Genomic DNA, 18,318 nt, shown 5'->3' on the forward strand with positions numbered 1-18,318 from the left:
CTGGAACTCAGTGCATGTGCAGCCTGTAGAGAGCGGTGCCAGCTGATGAGGATGAAGGTACCGGCGGAACTTAGGCTGAAGGCTTTCTTCATAGACTTTCCCAGGTCAGACAGCTTGCGGCCAGCTACTTGTTTGTCATGGCCTGGCTGAAAAACACTTCAATCCCCTCTAGCTATTTTCCCGTAAATCAGAACTAGACTGAGGCTGAGGCCTCCCAGAGGAGTACCCTTAGGCAGAGTGGAGGAGAGAAGGAGGGTTCTGGCTTTCTCCCTCAGTGATGTCACACCCACCATGCTTTTTGGTGGCGTTTCTGTGCTTCAATCATTAGCTAGGTCTCTGCCTCCCAGGTGAGGCAGACTTCTGTGCGCGCTCCCTGTTAGGGGAGGTGGCACATCTGCGGGTCAGAGAGGCCCAAAAAGAGAAGGCCGTGCTGAGGCCCCCTCAGAAGAGGGCAGTTAAAGCTGCAAGAGGAGGTGCAGAGGGTGCCCCCCGCTGCTAAACACAGGCTAGAGCAGAGGCCTGGGAATCCCATGAGAGCAGATCCACAACATGGTGTGTATTTATCTTTAACCCATATAAGGTGAGGAGGGCCATTAGCGGAGCACTCACAGTGAGTTACCTCAGCGTTTCACCGCCCTGAAGTGCCCACAATCAGAATCCCTCTAAGGGAAACGCTATCTGGATGGTTTCTACTGAACCAGATCCCTGGGGAGAGAAGTGGGCCTCCGTGAGGGTGGGGAGGGGCAGATGTCTGGTTATACGGCTGACTTTCCCTCAGTAGCGCCTTCATAGAATCCCAGAGCATTTGAGCTAGAGGGGTCCCACAGGAATTACACAGTCTACTCCCCCACTTCACAGCTGGGCATATGAGGTGGTTGTCCCCTGGGGCACTTTTTAAAAAAAATTTATTTTACTTATTAATTTTTGGCTGCATTGGGTCTTCATTGCTGCACGCGGGCTTTCTCTAGTTGCGGAGAGCAGGGGCTACTCTTCATTGAGGTGCACGGGCTTCTCATTGCGGTGGCTTCTCTTGTGGCGGAGCACAGGCTCTTGGCGCACAGGCTTCAGTAGTTGTGGAGCTCAGACTCAGAAGTTGTGGCTCGCAGGCTCTAGAGCGCAGGTTCAGTAGCTGTGGTGCAAGGGCTTAGCTGCTCTGCGGCATGTGGGATCTTCCCGGACCAGGGATCGAACCCGTGCCCCCTGCATTGGCAGGCGGATTCTTAACCACTGCGCCACCAGAGAAGCCCCTTGTTTTTTGGTTTTTAAAAATATTTATTTATTTATTTGGCTGCGCAGGGCCTTAGTTGCGGCAGGTCGGATCTTTAGTTGCAGCAATGTGAGCTCTAAGTTGCAGCATGCATGTGGGATCTAGTGCCCTGACTACGGATCAAACACGGGCCCCCTGCCTTAGGAGCGCGGAGTCTTAACCACTGGACCACCAGGGAAGTCCCCCCTGGGGCACTGTGGAAATCACAGGATGCCTGAGGGGGATGAGTCCTGGGTCAGGAATTGGGGTGGGGGGACCTTAGTAAGTCCTGGAGTAAGATCGCTGGGAGGGCAGACAACAAGGAGCACAGTGCCAGGAGGCCTGGGGCACCCTGGTCCACAAAGTCAGAGAATATCATAGCTGGGAGAGACTATGGAGGTCACCCAGTCCACCTGCCTCACTGGGGTCCCGGCTGGAAGGCGGAAGGCTGTAAGGGAGGGTGGGCCCTGGGGAGAAAAGCACAGATGTCTTACCATCTTCAGGAGACAATTCTGGCCTGACTGCCAAGCACCAAGGGGGTCCTAATGGCATGTTTTTAAAAAGACTGTAGACGGACAGTCTCACAGACACTACCTCCCCGCCCCCCGCCCCCCGCGCCACCCCCCCCCAACCACGGAGGCCTGCTCCGCTTCCTCCTTTGCCCTGGAGCCAGCTGACCTTGTCTGAATCCCGGCCCTCCCACTGACCTCTCCCTCCCTTGAGGAAAGTGACTTAACCTCTGTGTGCTTTTTAGCTTCCTACTAATAGAACCTAACTGACTGAGTTGTCAAGAGCCTGAGAGAATACAAGCCCAACCCTTAGAGGAAGGAGCTGGGCCCAGGGCAGCTTCCAGCGCTCCCTGCTTTCACGATTGCGCTGTTGTTATTCTCATCAGGTTCGCTCATGCTGTGTTTCCTTCTCTTCCTGCCTCAGAGCTCTCAGGGCCTTTCTTTCTTTATTTCCCCACCTCTTCAGGTCCACATGGAACTAGTGTTGGGTGGAAAGATAATTTATTGGGCAAGACAGAGAACACTTTGAGCCATTTGTAACAGGACAATCATGGGCTGCTTCTTCGGACCATGAGATGACACTGAAGCCCCAGCAAGTCAGTGCTCCGAGGGGCCAGTCCCAGGCAAGCCCTTGCTTCCTAAATGAAGAGACCCGGGGCCAACAGCTGAGGATGTTCAGGCCTCCTCCCGATCCGGGAAGACCCCTCTTGTGTGATGAGAGATGGACGTGCAAGCCTGAATGTTGTAAAGGGTCTAAACATGTAACTCAGGTATTTTATACGCACATGCATGCACAGGCACACACTAATTAGTGCACCATGGCCCGGCTCCGGACCCAAAGGCGGCGCCAGAATTATCCATGTCCCTGCCCCCGCCTCCTCCTCTACAAAAACCCCGTCTCCTCAGTGCCCCACGTCTGGCAGCTGCTGCAAAAGAAAACAGCCAGTGGGCAGTAAGGGCCCTATGGCGAGAACGGCGCGCAGCAGCTACAGCTGGCATTTCACGCTCTCGTGGGTGTCTGCTGCTTGAAGAGACTAAATCTCTCAGGGCAGAGTGCCAGGCACCATGGCAGGTGGGGTGGCGAGAGAAACAGCCAAGTCCCGCTAATCAGAACACCGCGGTGACTTGTCTCCTGCCAGAGCAGGAGGGGAGGGGGCTGGGAGGACCGACCAGGACCCAGGGTAGGGCAGGCTCCATTCTCAGGGATGGGGTCCCTTTACCGTCCATTGTCTCTCATTACAGCAGCTCCGTGTGAGGGGATGCCCAGAGTTCAACCTGTCAACCCAGAAATCTGTCCAGGGACAAGGTAGACGTGGCCAAGTCCCTTCCCAGACATCTCTGTCCTAAGTACTTCCCGGTGTCTTGGTGCCCTGAGCCTCTGACACATGCCCTCTGTTGCCCTGCAGGGATGCACTGGTCTTTGATGAGGCTCCCCTCCCTTTCTGTTCCCAGCTCCTCTTTCACTGTACCTTCATGAGAAAGACAGGTGATACTTTCTGTTCTCCTTCCCCCTGAAGAAAGCCTGGATTAGGGCGGGGGCCACAGGCCCTGCTGGCCACTCCTCTAGAGGCATGCCCACCTTCTCAGACATTTTCTCAGGCTGGACCCTTCCCGAGCCTAACATCTTTAAACCAGAAGCAAGCGCCTCAAGGGACTGTCTGCCCCATCTCCACTCCTGGTAAGCCTTCTACTCCTTGCCTAGGCCTTTCTGAGATCCATCATTTTCCCCTCCCCCAAAGGAAAGCCTGAGAATTCTACAACTAAAGATGGTGGGGGAGTGGGGGATGGTAGGGCTTCCAGAAAATACAGACAGTTACTCGAGTGCCGGTGAAATCCCATCCTGGTCACGGAAGGGTTATTTCTCAGCCTTAGCTTCCAGGGCCCTAACCCAGAGAACTCTCTGGTCCGAATTCCCCAGTGCCCAGGGAGCTTGGAGAGCTGCCTGGCGCCCAGCACCAGCTGCAGGCTATAGGCAGGGCCTGCTTCCTGAGCTGACACAAGTACACAGGGAGTACAATAACTATGACATTAAAAGTGAATAGCTAGCTCAAAGGCAGGGTGGGAGCAGCCTGGGAGTAGCCAAGTGGCTGCCGTCCAAAGGGTAGCATCATCAAGGTGACCAGATGGGCTGCGGCGGAGAGAGGGCTGGATTCCATTTCCCACCACGCCTCCTGAGGGACCCCACATTCATACACCTTGTCCTTTCCATACTTCTTTCCCTTTTCGTCTTCCTCCCTTTTGTTTTCTAGAGTTGAGAGTCATATTTCCTCTCCAAACCACAGTTCTCCAAGTTTTGTGTTTTGGCATTTCTTCTTTCCAGATGGACTCTCAGCTGGCCTCCGTGCCTCTCCTGCGGTTGGCCCACCTCTAGCTGGGCCCCATATCTCAGCCCTTCCTGGAATTGCAGCCACCACTTGTGCAACTATGTCCTCAGGTCCAAAGCGAGGAAGGCTCTGATTCGGTATTTTGAAATGATGAAAATGCCAGGAATTTTTTTTTTTCTTTTTTAGTTCAGAATTAACCCGAATCCCTACCTGCATCTCCTTCAGGATCTTCTTTGATTTGTGGCCTGGGCTTTGCAAATCACTGAATGTGACCACGAGGATGTGGGTGCATCCTACTGGGCAGTGAGTTTGTGTGTGTGATTTACGTTAGTACTGAGAGGAAGGGATGCCTTAGGCTGTGTCTCTGCTTTTCACCACAGTCCTGCAGCCCTCCAAGAACCGGGCCTTGCCCATCTCTGCCAGTTCCTGGCTTTCTTCTGGGCTTTCCTCTCTGCTCAGCTACACTGAGCTGCTTTGCAAGTTCCTGAAGGCGACGCTCTTGGCCTCCCGTCTCCCTGCCTTTGTACAGACAGCTCCTTTTGCCCGGTATGTGCTTTCTACTTGCTCTTCATCTTAAGACACAGGGAACTCGCCTCCACTGGGAATGAGCACCCTCCTTGGTCTCCAGAATGCTCTGCCTCTAGTCAGCCTTTACATGCTGCTGGGTGGTCTGTTTACCTCTCCATTCCCCACCTTGGACTGAGGCCTCTTTGAGGACAGCTCTGTGTCTTTAATGCCTCTTTCCTTAGCACATGGAAGGGTGCCCAGCACAAAGCAGAATGAGTGAAAAGTAGACCAAGTACCAGAAAAGTAGTGCACAGAAGTGCGGGCTCACCTCACTTTACACAACTGGTGTGCCTCACAAACCTCCAGCCTTAGCTGTCCACTGACTCACACCCCTTCTTCGGAGAACTGCCTCTGCAATCCCAGGCAGTCCCTACCCCACAGATTCCAGACAGTGTGAGACGCCCGCCGCTCAAACACCTGAGCAGGAGTAGCCACAGGTGGTACCTGAGTTTGTCTGCGATGAAGATGACCCTCCTTTCCAGAAGCAGGGAGGCAAAAACACAGAGCAGGTGTCGGACGCTGAGACAGGAAAAGAGAGACTCAAAGTCCACGTGTTCAAGCCGGGAGTCCAGAGGGCGGCACAGTTCAATCACCTGCCGGGAAACAGGAGCAGCATGAGGGGGGCCAGGCCTCTCACACGCAGTGCAGACCTGGGGCTCTGCGATCTGCAGCAGGGGTGGCCCACTGCCAGTGGAAAAGGGAAAGAGAAAAAAAAGGAAAACAAAAGGGACTGGGAAAGAAAGATCACAGGAGATTGGGGAAGGAGGTGTGTTTGGTAGGGACTCAGTCTCACAGCTGCGTGTGAGGACAGTTTGGACGGAGGTGGGAAGAGAGGACTGCAGAACAAGAGGCCCTCGGCCCAGGATGGTTGGAGACCCTCCTTGTCGATAACATATCTGGAGCCCACACAGGGAGTTCTATGACTGTTGAGGTCCTGTCCCTCGCAGTCCCACAGCAAAGCGTCTCCGTCTCACATGGGAATCACAGGCTCACGCAGAAAGACCAGCAGATCCAAGCACCTCTTTCAAGACTCACCTCCTCTAGAAGGTGATTCGTAATGAACTCAACCCCATTCCAGCCCCTTCCCAGTGATGGCTCTTTCAGCTTGTATGCTTAGTGTGCGTATGTTCTCACTCCGTACTTGCTGAAATGTTCCTGAGTTCAAGTCATTACTCATGTGCAGGTTTTTCTTTTTAAATAGCTGACTCCTTCTTGGTGAGCAGAGACTGGCTTCTACTCTCAGCACGGCACCTGCCTGGTGCTGCCCACACAGTGGGGCTCACTAAGGTTGACACCCCCATGGCCAAGCCACCTGTGTCTGTAGGGGTAGTTTAGGCTTCTCCAGCAACAGGGAGACTGCTCCTCTCTGTGCTGGGAAGTTGGGTTGTTCCAGAATATCCCAGACACATCCTCATCCTTTCCCTGTTCCCAGAGGTGACCTGCTCTTCCGAGGGCCTTTAGAACTGGAGACTCAAGGCTGAATGGGATCTGCCCTCTGATATCCACAGAGTCACACACAGGGAATGGGAAGGATGAAAACAAGCTCTGGCATCAAATCCCAGCCCAGCCAAGGAAAGGGACATGCTTCAAAGTCTAGGATGAATAAAAAGTAGTACCTGAGCTTATCTTCCCTGAAAAGAATCTGCTTTACACTATAAAGTGGTAGAGGTGATGCAGACCAAAAACCTGAATAGGTTTAAATACGATTTATGAAGGTAGTAGGCTAATAAGAGAAGCTAAAGATGTTCACTGCCCTGGCACAGTTCTGAGCCAGAATCCTGGGCTGGATGGACTGGACTTAGGGTGGAATTTATGATACTCTTAGAAGTGGGTGATCTGGGCCAGCCTGAGGAGCAAGAGGACATCACTGAATATGACATCCCACTGGAAGCCAGCCCCTGGGATCACTGGGACTTGGCCACAGTCTGGGCTACTCCCCCCAGGACAGGAAAGGACTCTGATGGCTTACCTCAGTTCCTGATCCTGGCAAGAAGTTCTTGACAACAATGGTTTTGCCCAGGGCTGGGAAAGGGGCTTCCATGACGCTCCTCATGAGAGGCTGGACCAGGGCGGGAGAGATGCCTCGTCGTTTTTCCACCTCATCCAAGATCTGCAAGGGGCAGAAAAGCAGCTCAGCTATCCTGAAGTCAGGTCATCAAGGTGTAGCTCTGTTCCAGATGAAGTGGGCCTGCCACAGAGGCTGAGGAATTGTGGGGAAGCCTGTTGTCCTCATCAGGTCGAACAAAGTCTCTTTCACCTTGTGTGTTAGGGCCCCAATTCTCTCCTCTATGCAGCCCCTCTTTTTCCACGTGACTCTGTAATTTCTCCCACTAAAGGGGTGAAGTATAGTTTCTTGACCCCTTGACTTTGAAAACTGTCCTGTTTGTCACACAGGTATGGCCATGTGACTTACTGGATTGATATATGCATTCTCAATGGGAAGAATAGCACCCCCAAAGAGGTAAAAATTGGTTTAGGGGTTGGTGGTGAAAAACTTAGATATTGTGAGGGTTTATAGCCTTCTAAGGTGCCACAGTACATAAACAGATATGCGATATATCTATGGAATTAAAACTTCTCTGGGGGGGCACTTCCCTGGTGGCACAGTGGTTAAGAATCCACCTGCCAATGCAGGGGACACGGGTTTGAGCCCTGCTCCAGGAAGATCCCACATGTCGTGGAGCAACTAAGCCCGTGCGCCACAACTACTGAGCCTGTGCTCTAGAGCTCACAAGCCACGACTACTGAGCCCATGTGCCACAACTACTGAAGCCCGTGCGCCTAGAGCCCGTGCTCCTTAACAAGAGAAGCCACCTCAATGAGAAGCCCACGCACTGCAAAGAAGAGTAGCCCCCGTTCGCCACAACTAGAGAAAGCCCGTGCACAGCAACAAAGACCCAATGCAGCCAAATAAATAAATAAAATAAATTAAAAAAAAAGTTTCCCTGGGGGGTAGCCATTTGGGCAACACAAACCAAAACCAATGAGATACCACTTCATACCCATTAAGATGGCTGAAATAAAACACAGGTAACAGGTATTGGTGAGGAAGTGCAGAAATTGGGACCCTCATACACTACTGGTGGGAATGTAAACCAGTGAAGTTTTTCTTTTGAAAACAGTCTGGCAGCTCCTCAGAAAGTTAAACATAGAGTTACTATATGACCCAGCAATTCCACTCCTAGGAATTTAACAAAGAGAAATGAGAACATGTTCACATCAACACTTGTACATGAATGTTCATAGAGCATTATTCATAGTAGTCAAAAAATGGAAATAACCTAAATGTCCATCAACTGATTAATGATAAACAAAATGTGATATTCATATAGTGGAATATCATTCAGCCATAAGAAGGAATAAAATACTGATACGTGCTACAACATGGATGAACCTCGAAAACACTGTGCTAAGTGAGATAAGCCAGACACAAAGGGACAAATAGTGTATAATTCCACTTACATGAGATCCTAGAGTCGAATTCATAAAAGAGACAGAAAGTAGAGTAGAGTGGTGGTTGCCAGGGGCTGGGGGAGGAGGGAACAGAGAGTTAGTGTTTAATGGGTACTGAGTTTTAGTTTGAGGAGATGAAAAAGTTCTGGAGATGGATGGTGGTGACGGCTGCACAGCAATGTGAATAAACATAATGCCAATCAACTGTGCACTTAACAATGGCTAAAATGGTAAATTTCATGTTTTGTATATTTTAGCACAATAAAAAGACAAAAAATTAATTCCATGGGGAGGGGAGGCAATTGAGAAAAAAATATCTAAAAAGGCTGCTTAGGGGATCAATAATGAGAAAAAGGTTGAGGACGACTGTGCCAGCAGAATGAGGCAGAAGGGACAGTGGGCCAGTTCTAAGCCCAGGCCTTAGGAGGCCTGCCTTATGTGTTTCTGCTCGCCCTCTCATGCCCCTGCCACAGCTGCGAGAAGAGCACACATGGGACAGCTTACTGTCTAAGGGAGGTGACAGATGTGTGAGCCAGACCCGCACCCAGACTTGCAGCCTTAAGCACAGCCCAGCCAGCCTAGATCAGCCAACCCCCAGCCTACTAGCAGCACATGAGTGAGGCCATGGAGACCGGCAGAGCTGAACCCCAGCTGCCTGCCCCTCTGTGAGAGTAAATGATGGCTGCTTTACACCACGGTGCTTTGTTACATAGCATTATTGTAGCAATACTTCTGCCTTTCTTCAGAGATTCTGAGAGCTGTTCTTATCCATGATTCCTCTTTCTGTACTAAAGGACAATTTGCCACTTTAGTTATCCTTGTCCCTCACCTAGAAATAGCTTGAGATTTTGGAATCATTTAGCCAAAGCTCTGTCTATAGTTCTATGCTGAATATCTGCTGTGTGATCTTTGGCAAGTCTTCACACTACAGTCTTAAAACATATGCTGTCACAAAACTGACATGAAAATGCAGGACTGTGCATCACACGAGTATGTGAGGATGTTTACTTGCTCTGCACCCCCTGCCCATGACATAGCAATGCAGCTTATGTGAACCCCAAAGCTGCCCCTGGGTGCTGGGCTACCTCACATCAGCTGTTTGCTCCTAGGTTCATAAGCATTCTTGCAACAACAAGGGCTATGACCTACAGCCTTATTTCCATGTTTAAACAAACCCATGTTGAAGACTGGCATGAGCAGCAATGCATATCTGTGCTGCAGCTTGTAAATGACTGACTTTAATGTACAATGATTACCACTTCACGTGGAGTGGAGGTAAGACCATGACTCAGATTACACTGATAACATTAACTACCTCAGACTTGCATACAAGTTCTACCGTGGCAAGAGGTCACGCTACATCAGTATAATTCAGGCTTCCTCTGAGTTCAGGAGGAGGGTGGGCAGGAGGGAGACTTTTGTTTCGGAATGCTTTTAGGGAGTGTTGCTTACATCCGTGGAGAGCAGATGTAGGACTTCAATTCTCTAAAAGAAAGCTCAGACTGAAATACGTGCTCAAGAAGGATTTTAAAAAAATTTATGGAGGGACTTCCCTGGCGGTCCAGTGGTTAAGACTCCAGGCTTCCACTGCAAGGGGCATGGGATCGATCCCTGGTTGGGGAACTAAGATCTGCATGCTGTGTGGTGTGGCCAAAAAAAAAAATTTATGGATTATATATTCAGGTCTGGTTAACACAGGAAAAAACGTTGAATTATACCTAACTTTTGAGATTGGCATCATATAGCATAGTAATTATCTCCTACACACCATTCCGGAATACTGGGGTGGGTAAGCCAATTCACCACGGCAATCCCTATGTCTTGATATATTGGCTCATTTTCCAAAAAGAAGGACCAAATTATACTAAGATTTTGATAGAGCAGTCTTACGATAACAAATCTTGCACACACACAACAGATATACACACACGACACATATACACAACACACAATGTGACAAAAGATAATGCTTAAGAGGAGGAAATGAAAACGTATGGAATATTCTGGGGAGATCCTCTGCCCCTCCCATCCTCAACTGCAATGACTTTGACCTTCTCCCCTCCCCCACTTTCTGGGCCACAACCTTCATCAGCTCATTTTCTGTCCTAAAGTTTAGAGAATAGATGAGGCTCAAGGAAGGGAGGAGGAAGAAGTGGGAAGGAAAACGGTGGGGGAATAAGAGGATAAAAGTCACACGAGTTAGGGTGTCTCCTGTGTCCTCCTGGGCCCTGCCCTGCATTCCCTCCCTCCCTTCTCTGAGGCCCAAGTCCTCACCTTCGAAAAGAGGCTGAAGCATCCCAGGCGGCTCACGATGCAGTAAACTTCAGGGAGACGCTTTCCTTTGCCACCAGGCTTTTTGGAGTGAAACACAAGGAAATCATGAGTGTTACCAATCTCAGGGGAGGAAAGACCCCAAATGTTTTTAACATGGTGCCTATTGTTTCCATACACCATAGCTTTTGAAAATCAGTGAGGTAAGCAGTTACCAATACCCCCTCTTATAGGTGAAAGCACTTCTGGTTATGTAGACATATTTTTTAATTCTCCCAAAGGGACCAAATCAAGAGTGTTGTGCACACAGCAGGTGCTCAATATGGCCTATAGCACCATAAAATAGGGAATCTTAACTAGTTTACCCATATCACTGTAATTCCTCTCAAGGAAATTATTTATTCTTTATCATTATTATAATAAGTCCAAATGAGAAATCATTTCTGAAAATCCTTTTTGGAAACTGACTTTTAATTTTCAAAACAATCTCAACACTTAAACTCTAAAGTAATTATATCAACAAAATCTATTATCCCACTTAACTTTTTCGATTATTATCCATACTTTTTATTCACTAATTACTAAACAGCCACTATGTGCCATGCATTATTCTTGACTATATTAGCCTATTTATAGAAAGACTAAAATATACTCTCAGTGGAAAATGATTTGCCACTACAGAAGATCGTCCCCAAAATGGGCCTCAAAAAGACCAGTTCTTAAATGTTTTGGCAAAATCATTTCATTGAAATAAGTTTCTGACTTTTATAGGTTAATGTTCTGAAGGAGGCACTTAAATTATTTGCGTCATAAACAACAAAGCCATCCTTCTTCTGCCCTAACAACTATTATGAATGTTCTCTGTAAGCTCTCAAAGTCTGTTTAGCACACTTTATTAGAAAGGACATTTGGTTTGAGGAGAGAAAGTCATTTATTTGGCAGGGAAAACAATGGAGAGAGTATTTTCTTTCCAAAGGAGACAGACAATGTTCCCGTCTACCAGTAAGACTCATGTGGACCCCCAAATATTCCTTCCTGTTTTTAACTGCCCCGGTGAACTTGCTACACCTCCTGTCCCTTCTCGTGTGGCACGTGGTGAGTGAGACCTCAGGAAGCCAGCGCTGGCTCTGCACAGAGCTCTTGCTGACCAAGAGCAGGACGTACTGACCAGCAGTCTTCGGCAGTAACCGAACCTCCTGCTCCCATCTTCTCCAGTTAAGACAAACGAGAATGTTTCACTGTGGTTGGGAAAACGAAAGCGCGTTACAAAGCAAAACAAAACCAAAGTCACATCGCGTTGAGCAACCAGGGGACATTCTGGGGGAGGCTGTCAAAAGGGCTGCTCGCTGTCTGGCTTGTCCATCCCTGGGCTGGGGCTCCGGTCACCTACAGCTTTGGAGTCTGTGTCAGGGACAGGGAGATCTAAAGTGTCGCTGCGTCCTGAGAGGAAGTGAGGAATTTTCTTTTCACCCTGAGCCCTCATATAATCCTATCACCTGGGCCATCCCATTGCATGCACACAGCAGTCATTATCTGAGCCCGGGAGTGAGGTGGCATCTGCTGATCTAGGGATGTGCCTCAGCGAGGGAGCAGTGGAAGAGTAGGACACTTCTGTGCCCCTCTCGGAACTGCCCCTTGCGCGGCTCTCCTAGGCACTGTCTGTGCAGGCCAGCCCGAGGCCTGGACCGTCCCTAAAGACTGCTGGGCCAACTTCAAGGAACTCAGTATCCCTCAAACACTCAGGATTTGGAGCCTCCTGAGTTCGGTCAGTTACTAAAACATCTGATAAAAAAATATTGGTATCCAACAACATGGGTTAAAGCAGAAATGTAAACTTATCACAATTCGAGTAACAGCTGGATGGGCTACTGAAGAAATACTTCCAGAGCACTGGACAAGTATTAGTGATGGGCAATGCTTTCCTAGGCTATGAATTACCTTATTGCCCATCACGTCAGCTTATGAAACACACTCCCACGTGGAGCGGGAGATCTGGGAATCTGCATACTTAGCAAGGTGATTCTTGTCTTCAGGCAAGTTTTAAAAACACCTGTGGAGGAAACTGCTACACTCGGGCCCACCAGGATCACTTAACAGTAGGATCGACTTATGAGGTCTACCATCTATGACCCCCTCTAGTTCTTGCTTTAGTCTTTGCAGGAGGGGAGGGGGATACCAGCACATACCTGGTAAACTGCTGGACAGGAGTCCAGTCCTTGGCGTCAGGGAAACAGAATTGGGGGATAGCCTTCAGCTGGTCCTCAGCTTCTCTCATGAACTTGAAAGACCTTTCCAACTGCAGGGAGAAGGGCGAGAGAAGATTGGAGAATAAACCCCAGCACCGGAGAGTGAGGTAGATGCTTGGCAAAAGCACATCTCCCACCTTAATCTCCACTTTGAGGAGGGTTTGCAGCTCAGTCTGCTTGGGGCTTTTTGTCCCCAGGGCAGTTCCAACTATAATCTTATGGGGGAAATGAGGAGAAAATAAGTGTGCTTTAGAGAAATGTTCTCTATGCAGAACATTCTGGAATGTAAGTATTTTAATCAATAAGGAAACGCTGTCACAGCAATCCCTTCCAAACCGGAGACTCATGAATCTGCAAGGCAGAACCTCAAATCCAGTCTTCTGACCTCTGGGCCCAGGCAAATGCGTCCCTCCTTGATCTAGGCAAAGACGTTTTACAACACTTTTTAGTGACTACATCCAGCTAAATTACATTATATGGTGAAATTTAATTCATTTCAGGAAGTCTTTGAATGTCAGAACTAAAGGAAAACTAGACATCATCCAGCCTGACCTTCTTATTTTAGAGATAAGAAAATAAGCCCCAGGAAGTTAAGTGATTTGTCCATGATCACACAGCTAGTATGGAATCTAGTAGAGAATCAAAATGATCTTAATCTCTAGCCTGTCTATCTTTCTCTCTCTCTCTGATTTATCTGACATATCACAGACTGGATGAACATCATCTCATTTCAAAATGGAATGAATCAATAAAGTCTGATTTAGAGATGATATTTAAAGCCATGAGTCTGCTTGTTCTGTGTCTGAACAGGTTACCTGTGCTAAAAAAAAGCATCCCATTCTGTTGGACAGCAATGCACATGCAGTTAACCATACTGTACTGTGCACATGGAGATGTTGGGATGGTGAATTTTATGTTATGTGTGGTTTTTTTGTCTCAATTGAAAAACAAAGGCACTCTAGGTATAAGTTTGGGATACAAAAAGGAATAGTTTATAATTAGCACAGTTAGCTTATAAATTGGTACTTCTAATGTGTTGGGAAGAATTGTTGGCTTTTGCCGTGTTGTTGATGATAGGTTTACACTTGTTAAATTTCCTTTATAAACAGTTAAAGAAAAATAAATTATGCTAAAATTATCTTCAGTCATTTGAAATATCAGATATTTGAAGTGAGTGGAGTATGAATTTCTAAAGTTACGAAATTGTAATGTCTAACCTAAATTCTTACTATAATATTTTCCATAATTTCTTATTTTGTTTCTCATAGTTTGCCATTGGCCTCCACCTTAAACCAGGCTGGCAGAGAGTTTCTGATATCTGCAGGCCAACAGTACCTTTGACTCCTTCACAGAGGATCCACAAGCCTTCCCAAGGCCATGAAACGTCAGAGAAAAGAGGTCTCTGGAGAGCATCCAAAAGAACAGAGCACCGGGCTGATGGCTTTCAATTTGAAAACCTACTTCTAGTATGATTCCCCTTAGGCTAGATCAAATTTAAGTAAAGCTGCTACTACTATTAATGGTTGAGACAACTATCAATGAGTGAAACACAGTCACCATATGTAGACTGAAAGCCAGTCATTAATTGTCCTTTAGTTTTTCTTCTTCAGAATAAATAGTCACTCTTTCTTTTCTGTATAATTGTTCTCTCTTCTATCCATGACTCAGAGGCTTCCAAATGGTCCTGGAACAGTCTTTGAGTTGATAATTCACTAGCTCAGACTGTTGCCAAGCAATAATTTTTGATTACCCTTGGACAGTCTTGCAGAGAAGCAAATACCAGCTGGGTGTAGTTGTTGGAAGGGGTCATTAATCATCACAGAGTGAAGGACCCCAAACTATAAATAATACAAAAGTAAGGAACAATGACATTTCTCCACAGTGGAAACAGCATTAGAGAACTGAAGCATAGGCCTTGTAGAGAAATGAGTTCTAGCGCTTTTCAACGTGGCCCAGTCACCATTTGGATGAACCCACCCTCAGACCACATGCACGATACCCAAAAATATGTGTATATACACATGTGCTTACACACACTGTCATCAGTGTATGAGTTATCAACCCGTATGTGCACACACATGCTCTGACATGCACAGGAGCACATTTATAGGAAGTGGCCCGCAGAGATCTCTCTTACAAATACAACCAATCACAGATGGCTGGAAAACAGCCTGACCTCCATGAGTTGTCATAAAGATAACTGCAAGATATCAAGCATTTTAAGGGAATACAGCAGGCATGATCTCTAGTGTGCAAATACGGAGTGTAAACCTTGATTAAAGTGGCTATAGGGGTGGAGGATAAAACTCATGAAAAAGAGTTAAAAGTGAGGAGGCAGAAGGAGAAAAGGGGCCTTCTGACAGAGGGAGCAAGTGAAGGGAAGCAGATATAAAGTAGCCTGGCATGCAAAAATGCATATAAAGGATGATCAGCGTAACATTAAAAATACGTATCTAAAGAAATACTGGCAGCAAGATACATTTCCAACAGAAACAGAGTGGTTAAATAGATTAGGGTAGGGGATTCCTTGGTGGCACAGTGGTTAAGAATCCGCCTGCCAATGCAGGGAACACGGGTTCGAGCCCTGGTCCAGGAAGATCCCACATGCCACGGAGCAACTAAGCCTGTGTGCCACAACTACTGAACCTGCGCTCTAGAGCCTGTGAGCCACAACTACTGAGCCCGCGCGCCTAGAGCCTGTGCTCCGCAACGAGAAGCCACAGCAACGAGAAGCCCGCGCACCGCAATGAAGAGTAGCCCCCGCTCGCCACAACTAGAGAAAGCCCGCGCGTAGCAACAAAGACCCAATGCAACCAAAAATAAATAAATAAATAAATTTATTTAAAAAAAAAAAGATTAGGGTATACCCACATAACGCAGCATTATGTAATTTCAAAAATGATGTTTTAGAATTTGTATTAAATATGTTTATAAACAATGACAGGTTTATAAAACGACACGTAAATTACACAATGTATGATCTCAGTTTTGTAAGAAAATTATACTATGAGAAAAGACTGGAAGAAAACACAATAAAATGCTAACAGTGATGATCTCTGTGGGATTAGAGATGGCTTTTTTCTTTATACATTTCTGGATTAGTCCCCCTTTTCAACAGTGACTATGCAACTTTCCACTCTTTAAAAAACGTTTTAATGTGATGTCTAAGAGTCTGGAGATTCCATGTTGGAAACTCAAGCATTCAATAGTTAGGTTGATTCATTAATTCATTCACAAATTAACGCTTTTATTCCTGGAACACTGGTTAAGTACTGCTATATGTATAACATTGTGCTATGCCCCAAAGGAAGTAAATAAAATAATAGGACAGTCCTTCATGTGTTGGTGCAAGTGTGGTTCTCAACTAAATATGGGCACACCCATAGCACTGGGGTTTTCAGAGCATCATCCCTGGAGCTCAGACAGAGGAAGTGGAATAAGTGCCGGTGTGAGGGCTGGTGCCTGTGGTTTCTTTCAGTTATACATATTTCCATCCTAAACTCCAAGCAGAGGACTTGACTGCTGTGCTGGAACCCAGTGCGCAGGACAGAAGGCAGGCTGGCCTGAGAAAGGAGAGGGACAGCTGGAACCTAGGTCTTGGTAGATGCTGGGATTATGCTTGGGTGGTGGCAGCAAAGGGAGGCCCTGATGGGACTAGGACATGAGCGCCCTCCCCTGTTCCTGTCTCTGCGCACCTGCACTGTATGAACTGTACAGAGACTGTCACATTGTACCTCGTGAGTCTTTGTAGGCTTATCTCATGCCCTCCTATCAGAGTGTAAGCTCCTTGAGGACAGGAAACACATTTTGCTCATCTTTGTAATGCCCTGGGGCCAAGCAGAAAACAGCTTGAAAGTAAAAGGGTCTCAGTAAATTCTGGCTGAACTCAATTAGAATGTGGTGGAAGCTCTTTATTACTGATGTCAAAGGCTAAGAATAATTTACATATTCTAGGCCATGTCATTTTTGGCTTTATTGAGCGCCGTTTCATTTTAGGAGCCATAATTTAATATATGGTAAAGCCACATCCACATAGCCATGACCCATGTGAGAAGAGAACAGGATTCTCGTGCATACACACATACAGAGGCACACAGGGCACGTAGGGGTGTGTAGCATGGACACAAACATGACACTCCTTAGGGAGAGTTGTGCGGCTGATGGAAAGAAGCTTCTAGGACAGGTTGGGAAGAGACGTGGCTGGATAAGGAGACGGGGAGGATGAAGAGGATAGTACAGTCAGCACAGTGACCACAGGAAGGGGCTAAGTATTTCTGTCCCTGCTTTGAGTCTTGACTCTCACACCTCCTCGGACCTCGCAAATTCTCCAGCAGCGGTTTTTTTCATTTGATATACCTTATTTAGGACCCATTTTTGAAATTCTAAGCACTGAATGTTCCTTGGGCTCCTGTACCTCCCTGAAACCGTGAGTACCAATAAAATTTTGTCAAGAATGCTGCAGTCCCTGGCAGGCTGCAGACGCCTGGCCCACCCTGTACCTTCAGAGGGAACTGCTGGGTGAGTTCGGGCACATAGGCAGCACCAGCCTGCTTCTTGTGCAAAGACACGACCACAAAGTACTCGAAGAGCTGCCTCTCCTGGTACTCGACGAGCTCCCGGTCCAGTGATGGGTATCTTGGAGCCTGCTTCAGGCGTGACTTCACATTGACCAGGCGCTGGCTGTGGGCTAGAGAGGGAGTAGAGGAGAGAGAGAGAGAGAGAGAGAGGGAGGGAGAGAGAGAGAGAGAGAAAGAGAGAGAGAGAGAGAGAGAGGGGGGGGGGGAGGGAGGGAGGGAGGGAGGTAGAGGGAGGGAGGTAGAGGGAGGGAGGTAGAGGGAGGGGGGAGGGAGGGAGGGCGGGAGAGAGAGGGGGGAGAGAGAGAGAGAGGGAGGGAGGGAGGGAGGGAGAGAACGCCTGAAAATGACTCACCCCCAATGTGGAATTGCACAGAGCTGCAACACGTTGTGTAATTCCTAGCTCAAAGAACTTTTTCTAATCCTAAAAGAGTGTTCCCACATTTAACAAATTAGTACAAAGCTCTTTATTTGGGATTCTTGCCAGAGTTCTAGTTGGAGCAACACCCGCCGGGCCACCAGGCTAATCGGGGTGCAGGAGCCTGGAATGTGGGATCTGCTGTCTGGACTTAGGGCAGCGGCTTGAGTGACCCTTGGGTTCCTCTGTCAGATGGGGTGGGGACTCCTCCCTTCACTCACTTCCTTCATCTTTCAGTTTGGGGGATGTGACAAAATCCAGACCCTAGAGTTTTTGGAGCTGGGAGCTTTGAAAACATTCCATGTGGCTCAACTGGCAGAGACCTGACTAACTCAGGAACCCCATCTGCCTTCTCTCCTGCCACCATTCTGTGCAATGGAAGTGACTGGCTTCATTCCAGAGGTGGGAGCAGGTGGGTGCTGGAGGCAAATGAGGCAGGGCCACTGAGCAGATGGGTCCCCATCACCTCACTGAGCAGCCCTGGACTATGGCTTTCTTTGGCTTCCCCGCTAGGGTCTGAAAAGCTGTGGAAAACTCACTAAAGCCTAGATTGAGATCACGAAATTTAGATCCACAGGGACCAATAATTTCAGCGACTTCATTTGACAGATGAGGAACTAGAGGCCCTGGATTTCAAGTGATTTCTTCCAGATCACAGAGCCAGGAGTAGGGCAAGAGCCCCAGGTCTCTGGAGTCCCAGGCCAGCACAC

General features: G+C 47.9%; 1 protein-coding gene across 5 annotated transcripts in view; it reads right to left on the reverse strand.

Annotated features, from left to right (window-relative positions):
- DENND2A (DENN domain containing 2A) overlaps positions 1-18,318 on the reverse strand; it is a 103,240-nt gene that overhangs the window by 18,205 nt on the left and 66,717 nt on the right. For all 5 annotated transcript variants that reach the window (XM_082846980.1, XM_082846979.1, XM_082846978.1 and 2 more), the window contains 6 exons: positions 17,116-17,303; positions 12,557-12,666; positions 11,539-11,608; positions 10,374-10,451; positions 6,616-6,756; positions 5,091-5,239 (listed from right to left, as the gene is read on the reverse strand). In XM_082846980.1, the coding sequence (XP_082703106.1) occupies positions 5,091-5,239; positions 6,616-6,756; positions 10,374-10,451; positions 11,539-11,608; positions 12,557-12,666; positions 17,116-17,303 (736 nt within the window). The remainder of the gene's footprint in view (positions 1-5,090; positions 5,240-6,615; positions 6,757-10,373; positions 10,452-11,538; positions 11,609-12,556; positions 12,667-17,115; positions 17,304-18,318) is intronic.

The sequence above is a fragment of the Leucopleurus acutus genome (genome assembly GCF_964270905.1).
Source record: "Leucopleurus acutus genome assembly, chromosome: 9".
NCBI lineage: Eukaryota > Metazoa > Chordata > Mammalia > Artiodactyla > Delphinidae > Leucopleurus > Leucopleurus acutus.